Raw genomic sequence first — 8,786 nt, 5'->3', positions numbered from 1 at the left:
TTTGTGATTTATAACATTGTTCTAAAGCTCATTGTGAGTTTCAAATGTTGTGACAAAGTTTTTCAAAAATGGGGGCCTTAAGTTAGACTCTTAAATCCTCATTTAGGCTGCAATGCTGCAAACACACAGGTGATTAACTTTAAGCACATGAGCAATTACTCATGTGCTTATAGTTAAGCACATGCACAAGTATTTGCAGGATCAGGGCCTGAGTAGACGGTTTTTCAAAAATGCTGAGCACCCAACAGTTCCCACTGAAATTTGAAGTAATGCACAGGCTTCAGTCCAGCAAAGCACTGAATAAGTTCTTAATTTTAATCATGTGAGTAGTCCTATTGATTTCAATGAGACTATCTACATTCTTAAATACTTTGCTGTATCAGAACCTTCATAGGACAAATGATCTGGTTGTTGTTAACTTAAATGGGAGTTGGGGCAGGCCCTGCCTTTGCAAGGCCCAGATCCTGCAAAAACTGAAGCCCATACTTAATTTTATACACTTACGTTGGCCCATTGCCATGTAAGCATGCAGGATCAGGTCTTAAATCTGTCACGCAAATGAACTTGGCTTTCTCAGACAGGAAAATGTAGGCCATTTAACTTTGCCAACTAACCCCTTTACATTTATGGCTCCCAACCTGAAAAATAAAAGCAAACAAACCAAAAAATCCAGGAAAGGTGTCTTTTTCTACATGCATTTATTCTTTTTAAAAATCACCTTGAGAAAAATCAGAAAAGCTTTACATAAATGACTATTTTAAAAGGCTATGTCAGTGTCTCAGTACAGAAGAATAATTATTTTGACAATATTCAATATGTTAGAAAAAATAGACAATATCAACTTATAGCCATTTCACTCCCAAAGCCAAAAATACATCTCAGAGTGCATACTGAAGTTATGTTCATGCTAGAAAGGTGGCCTTTGAGAACTTTAAGGAACAGCCATAAATTAAACTTATACAGGTGTTTTCCATCACAAAGTACAACTTCTAAACTAATTCTTTTAGAATAAACCCCTCTAAAATGCAGAGAACAGTCCAGTTTCTGGGCTGTGCTTTGTGCAGCTCGGGAAAGGAGGTGATGGTGAGGTGGGGAGGGCAAGTATAAGGTGGCTTTAAGCCACCAGCAGGTCCCCAGTGTAATGTAGAGCAGCCAAGGATTGCTGGGGGTATAGAGATCTCCTGGCCATGCCCTCTTTCCCCAGACGCACTCCCTACACTGGAGATGGTAGCATAGGGCCTCTGATTTTAAGGCCTCATCGGAGTCGCATGAATCAATCTAAGGATCAGGTCAAAGAGCTGGAATGTCCAGAGTGAAAGATTTTGACAACTGATGTGATTATACAGATGGGCTAGAATAACGTGCCATCCTCATTTACAAATAACCCTCTCTGAATAATGGCTTCAACTCAATGTGTAATTCAGCTTAATGGTTTAACAGCTTATGTTGAACAGGAATTTTGTTCTGATAGTTTCTCAGCAAAAACAGAAAAAAAGCCTAGTTAGATGTCATCAAAGAGGTCCTCTGGCTCAGCAGTGTTTTTTTGAGTGTCCAGTGATGACACATCTGATGGGTGCTTGTCTGATGCCTTTGATGGAGCAGGATCAAATCTGGAAATGTAAAGAAAAGAAATGTATTTGAAAGAAATTTAGCTACATAATTAAAAAATCAGATACAAACACATGAAGGGAAGTTAATCCTTTAATAGTCTATTCTAAGACTTTTTGTTAAGACTCAGCTTATGAATACATCCTTTGAATGTGTCCTTTGTAAGACATACTAGTTACTTGCTGAGATGTCATTGGCAAAACAAGCTGATGAAATATAATCTTATAATTATTTAATCTCTAGTTGCATTTCTGTTTAATTTGTCATGACACTAAGGACACTGAAAATTACAACTCCACCTGCAGACCCAACATGAAGAATTTGATAGAGTCAAGAAAGGAAAGAAATGTAGAGGCAGCTGTGCAGTATTTATGTTGGTTTCATGATAGGTCTATTGATAGCCATTCCTGCTATCACACGGAACGATGCAGAGTTAATTGCTCCCTTCTCATTCCCTAATGTTTGAATTGTGCCTGTTGTCCAAAATGTTGGTATTTAGGCATAACTTTTAGTCCCTGACCTCTACTCGTGTGCATTCCATGTTTGAAGTTTTATGTTAGTATATGGGTGGTTACACTTGTGATCCCTGGGTGCATGTGTGTTCATGGACATTTTGCTCATGCACAGGTGGAAGGCACATGGAGCTCTAGTGGAAAATTTAGGACCAGATTCTCATACTCTTACATTATTCTGTTCTACATAGCTTCTTATACTGCCCTCATCATCATAGTATCTCAGCACCTCTGATTAGTGCATTAAGTGGTTCATTCTCTCTCAACCTTTCCCAGGAGGACAATTGTGTGTGCAATGTAGTGTTTTGTTTTAGCGGTGTTTTTGTTTGTTTGTTTTTACATGTACACACAACTATGCCTTTATGTTAGAGAAGACAAGCTCGAAGAATTGCACTTTGCATTTGCAATGGAAAGTGGTGAGGTTTGTGAATGTTCTTAGTTGCTGTGGGAGTTTATTCTCAGCCTCAGACCAGCTCCCTGGGAAAGTTTCGTCTCCCACACAGATGAATTTTACCCTTACGGTAGAAAGTTCCATTGTGCCTAAGGAACAGAATTACTGACCACAGTCTTCATCCCAGAATTTCAGGAAAACCTTTAGATAAACTGGGCCCAGGTTATTGAATACTTTGAAGATAAGGACCAAAATCTTGAAATGAACTCAATATTCCATGGAAAATCAGCATAGAGAGGGAGGACAGGTTTGATGTGCTTGTGGTAGCTAATGTCAGATTTATTCAGATACCAGTTGTTCAATAGCAGTCATCCAATTAGTGTTTTATTCTTCTTTATGTACACTATGATATCCAAGTTTGCCTGTTGAAAATGCACTGTCCTTTCATCACTGAGTGGTATAATAGTTTAAACCAACCAAGTCCAGTACAGGACTGCATATATGTTGAGTCTGAATCCCTAGCTATCAACTACCCATATGTACTTTAAAAATTAATTAAAAACTACAACCTTGAAAATAGGCCTTCAGTGTTAACTTCAACAATAATTTTATGCTCCATATGTAAACTAATTGCTTTAGACATTAAACTTAAAATCAGACTTATAAATCCCCTGCAGAAATCTTTTCATTCTACAAAAAAAAAAAAAAGTGGTACAAATTAGATTAAACAAAATAGGTCATGAGATGAAGAACCTGGTTACTGATTAATTTTAATTTAATGGTGCTACTGATGCCTCTGTGTTTTTGTAACAACAGTTAAACTGCTGAAATGATAATACCAGGTGTGTGAAGTTTGTAAACTGAAAGCATTAGACATACAGAGGAAATACATTTCTTATAAGTAAGACTCATATGCAAAACTGAATGTTGGCTTTAAAACTATGTGATTCATATATGCATTGAGATTATGTAAGTGCCTGCAGTATGCTCAGTGCTGTGCAGGGCACAAAATAAGGACTGGTCCTGCCTCAATCTGACCAAAATGGATAAAATAGTGAAGGACAGTCTGCCCAATAATACAATCTAAGGTGTGTAATTCAAAAATCTGAGCAATAACATGGACTGGTTTCTTCTGAAATCAAGCCATGGAGAGATTCTGACAAAGGGCAACTCATCCAATGCACTGAATGCCCTAACAACAACTATGTGGGTGAAATGAGACAATTATTACACTCTCGAATGAACTCACATAGAAAATTAATAAAAGACAAAAACACCATATCACCTGTGGGTGAACAAAATGATCACTCTATATATGACCTGTCAGTCCTCGTCCTCAAAGGAAACCTGCACAACACCTTCAAAAGATGAGCCTGGGAGCTTAAATTCATAACTTTGCTAGACACAAAAAATAAAGGACTTAGAGACACTAGATTTATGGCTTATTACAACAATTTATAACCCACTGACTATCTCCCCCCACCCCTTTTTTTTTTCTTTCTGTGACTGCGTACATGTTAACTAGCCACTTCACCTTGAATGGTCACTTAAATATATGTAACTACTGATGCTAAACAATCTGTTCCATATTGTATTTAGCTGTGACGCTCTTAGGACATTTCCCATACCCGAAGAAGGCTTGTGTTTCTCGAAGGCTTGTCTCTCTCATGAACAGAAGTTGGTCCAATGAAAGATATAACCTCACCCAGCTTGATTTTCTAATATCCTGGGACCAACACGACTACAACAACATTGCAAAGAGCAACTAAGTCAAATTTCAGTATAGTCCTGGATTTATGCAGGGATTAGGGACTATATTTACAACCTTAGTCAACTGGGGACCCTTATGTTTACACAGAGTCCCACTGAAGTCATTGGGTCCTGTACTAGGCACAGGAGTTCTCTGCGTGGTGCAGATTGCAGGATCTGGGCTTTAATTTTCCCAAGTTTCAAAGAGAGTGTTGGATCACTTATTGAAGACTTGCCTTTTGGGAAACTTAAACTCCATTAATGCAGCTGGAAAACTGCTAACTCAATGAGATAAAATCATTAGTGCTGCCAAAACCTAAACCAGGTTCTTGAGAGGTTTTTCTTTAATAAAAAAAAAAATGTAATGACTGCCTTATACTTTATAATCCTTGGAACCCATACCAAGGAGAACAGTTGATCATATTTAAGTCACATGTGAACTCCACTTTATGTACTTTACACTTTTAAATTCAGCTATGAAAAAAAAAGTCCTATGAATAGCACTCTAGATGCATGTATTTATTTAAGATGTTTTCACCTCCCCTCATCACATTGTCTTTGTTTTCTTGTCACTTTTGAATTTCTCTCTTTTTGGTGAATAGCCCTAGGCAATCAATATGATGCCTCTGTTTTCTTTAACTAAGAACTTACACTAAGGGGAGATTCTGTCATTGTAGGCTGAGGATCTTAGACATAGCCACAAGGACTAGGCAGCTTTCACCTATGCCTTTACTCTAAACTCCTTTCCTAATGCTCCTTCCTTAGTAATGACAGTTTTTTCCAGATGGGACCATCTATGAAGCCACCATTAATACCAATAAGACATGAGACTGTTGATAAATCAAAGAATCAGTTTGCCTCTTGGCACTAAATGTTGCCTCTGTAACACAAATTTTGCTCCTAACTTTTGTTCTGTTAGATGCAATGTGGCTATATTTTTACTGTTTGAGATTTCATACCTTTGTTTAAACTTTAATATTAAAATGAATACTAATTTTCTGTTTATGGGCTACTACTGCCACCTACTTTTTATGATGACTCCAAAGAAAGTATATATTAAATCAAATTTTCCTCTAACATTATTAATTTCTGATGCTATGAATAGGCCATTCTTTGTCAATCAATAAAAAATAAAATGTTATGCAAAACTGTTATGAATCATTACACACAAACAAAGAAAAGGCATTCCCAAACCTTTGAAATTGAAAATTTCAGCCCCACTCTGAGATGCAACCCCACATATTTAGGACTGGGGAAGACTCTCCTCTCTTAGCAAAATGTCACCTTCTGACATTAAGTAGTTAAGACAATAACCTAAGAAAAAGCTGAGGCCATCAGGATTCAAGGACACAAATACATCTCCAAAATTGATTACGTTTTCTAGAAAAACATTTAAAAATATTAACTTACTGCAATATTTATTGCTTCAAATCCCATGTTAGAAGCCAAAACAAAACCATCAAGAGAAGTGTCAACATACCCTGGTGGGTGGATAAACCAACATGACTAAGTACAAGTACTTTGCATGTTCCCAGCATATGCAAATGATATGTTAAGATTGGCAGTTGTGCCTATTTGGTTGCCTTTGACCTGATTTTATTCCATTGCAAGTAAAAATATTTAATCCTTTGCCACTGGAAAGCTCTTTTTAATAATGGCATTTGCAGCAGTCACACAAAAAATGTTTTTCTATTTCAGCCTCCTTCAGATCTTACAAAATGAAATTGGCTGAGTGCTCCATCAGGAATTGTGTTGCAGGGATCTCCTGTGGGGGGGGGGGGGTCTGTGTGAACAAAGGAATAGTTAAGTCACTTGAAATAAATGGCATTTATTGAATCCCATTGCATAGAAGGAAATGCTTTTATCACCAGGTTATACAATGCCATTGTACCACACTGTTATGCAGTGTAGCACTAGTATGTCAAGTATTGTAGTGCGTCTGTAGCTTCTCTTTCTTGTGGCTCATCCTCAAGTGTGGAAAGAAATATCCAGTAATTCATCTACTTTCTTCCCAGTTGTGGGTTCAAACCTCAGCTGGTGTAAATTGGCAGAGCTCCAGTGACGTTAATAGAGCTCTGCTGATTTACTTCTGCTGCAAATCTGGCCTCCTGTTCGAATGCAATGTTAGGAAATATGAAAAAGAAGCAAAAAAGTTTATTTAGGGTATAGAAAACATACCTGTGACGGGTTGGATCACAGAAACCCCCTTGGGAGCTGCCACCCGATGTGCCAAGACTACCCCTGCTTCTGTTTTCCCTGCCAGCTCAGGACTCCAGCACCCTGTCTTGCTGAGTCAGACACTCCTGTCTGACTCCAACACAGACCAAGGGTCTGAATCACTTGTCCCAAAACTGCAAGTTTACCCAAAAACAGCTCACAGGAGTGTGTTTGTCTTTAGCACTCAGATGCCCAACTCCCAATGGGGTCTAAACCCAGATAAATCCGTTTTACCCTGCATAAAGCTTATGCAGGGCAAACTCATAAATTGTTCGCCCTCTATAACACAGATAGAGAGATATGCACAGTTGTTTGCTCCCCCAGGTATTAATACATACTCTGAGTAAATTACTAAATAAAAAGTGATTTTATTAAATACAGACAGTAGGATTTAAGTGGTTCAAAGTAGTAACAGACAGAACAAAGTAAGTCACAAGCAAAATAAAATAAAATGCGCAAATCTATGCCTAATCAAACTAAATACAGATAAGTTCCTCACCAGTTCCAGAATGCTCCCTTTCACAGGCTAATCTCCCTTTAGCCTGGGTCCAGCAATCTCTCACAACCCCTGTAGTTACTGTCTTTTGTTTCAGTTTCCTTCAAGCATCCTGGGGGGGTGGAGAGGCTCCTTCTTTAGCCAGCTCAAGACAAAATGGAGGGGTCTCCCCCAGGTTTAAATAGACTCTCTCTTGTGGGAGGAGACCCCCCTCCTCCCTCCTATGCAAAGTCCAGCTCCAAGATGGAGTTTTGGAGTCACCTGGGCAAGTCACATGCCCCTGCATGACGCAGTCTTTACAGGCCGACGCCATTGTCCACATGGTATCTTGCATGTCTCCAGGAAGACTTCTTATGTGGATTGGAGCATTCCAAGATGCATTGTTCCCCAAGTGTTTCCCGATCAGGTACTTAACCTGGCAAATTCCTTCCTAAAGAAGCTGACCAAATGCCTCACCAAGCTTACTTAGAAATCAAGCAAGCATACAGCCCATATTCTTAACCTCAAGTAGAAAATGGTATATATGTACAAAGGGTGAATAGATATAGTAGACCATAACCTTTACGGAGATATGTTACATGGCACAGGCAGCACAAAACATATTTCAGTTATATCATACATATATTTATAAACACCCACCCATAAAGCCTTATGGGGTACGCTGTCACAATACCAAGATGTTTCATTTAAACGTGGATAATCTCTAATTCAATGCAACTTTAAAATGACATTTTAAATGCTTGACTTAGCTTTCCTTTCATTCACACCAGTGTAAATCAGGAGTAACTCCACTGAGATAAACTGGTGTGAGCGAAGAATACCCCTATATCTAGCTACCTTACCATTTGTAACACATCCATCACTGTAACATCAAGGTAACAGTAACTCTTAGGCCTGGTCCACACTAACCCCCCAATTCGAACTAAGGTACGCAAATTCAGCTATGTTAATAACGTAGCTGAATTCGACATACCTTAGTTCGAACTTACCGCGGTTCAGACGCGGTCCACACGCGGCAGGCAGGCTCCCCGTCGACTCTGCGGTACTCCTCTCGCTGAGCTGGAGTACCGCAGTCGACGGCGAGCACTTCCTGGTTCGACTTATCGCGTCCAGACCAGACGCGATAAGTCGAACCCGGAACTTCGATCCCCAGCCGCCGAACTAGCGGCTGGGTGTAGACCAGCCCTTAGTAGAGACAAATCGCTAGCAAATTTAATTTAAACTGCAGGTATGTGTGTCCATTATAACCAGTTTTTTCCCAATGGACAATCCAAATATTGTTGTGGGCTCACTGAGCACCAGGGTTCAGATTGTGTCCAATTCCAATACAGCTACACAGGTGAGAGTTCTCCACACCCCCAGCACACCAGCCAGCAGAGTTGTGATGACATGGGAAAGTGGAGAGGAGTATGCTTTGCTCAAGAAATGGCTATAGCAAAATACTCCCACCCCAAAGAATTATCCATCTCCCTCCAGGAGCACTTCCTGGGGGGAATGCATCTGCACGTCATCCCATACTTAGTGCACTGAGAAAATATTCCATGTAGTCCCAGCTAAGATCAGCAGAACAGATTATTATGAACTTGTTGAATTACATGGTTAATGAATGATATATTCAAGGCAGAAACCACAAATCTAATGTTCAGACAGGGAATCAATATCTCTTAATCAGCCTCAACCTTTGGCTGCAAGCCAGACTGCACCTGCATTCATCATAACCACTATGGAGAGTATGATAAATCTGGAAGTTTCCCAACAAATAAAATTTAAGGCAAGCCCTTGCACGAGCCACTCTTTGTTCCATGGAATGGTA

The 8,786-nt window shown here is 39.4% G+C and overlaps 1 protein-coding gene across 1 annotated transcript in view; it reads right to left on the bottom strand.

Annotated features, from left to right (window-relative positions):
• Positions 1-702: 702 nt before the first annotated feature.
• The window catches only part of XRCC4 (X-ray repair cross complementing 4), a 269,105-nt gene continuing 261,021 nt past the window's right edge, over positions 703-8,786 (bottom strand). Inside the window, exon 8 of the mRNA XM_024216445.1 lies at positions 703-1,610. Within this exon, the coding sequence (XP_024072213.1) occupies positions 1,502-1,610 (109 nt within the window). The 3' untranslated portion in view covers positions 703-1,501. The remainder of the gene's footprint in view (positions 1,611-8,786) is intronic.

This window comes from Terrapene carolina, unplaced genomic scaffold (assembly GCF_002925995.2).
Source record: "Terrapene carolina triunguis isolate 2854851 unplaced genomic scaffold, T_m_triunguis-2.0 Scaffold69, whole genome shotgun sequence".
Classification (NCBI taxonomy): domain Eukaryota; kingdom Metazoa; phylum Chordata; order Testudines; family Emydidae; genus Terrapene; species Terrapene triunguis.
This window is presented reverse-complemented; position numbering and strand designations above follow the sequence as displayed.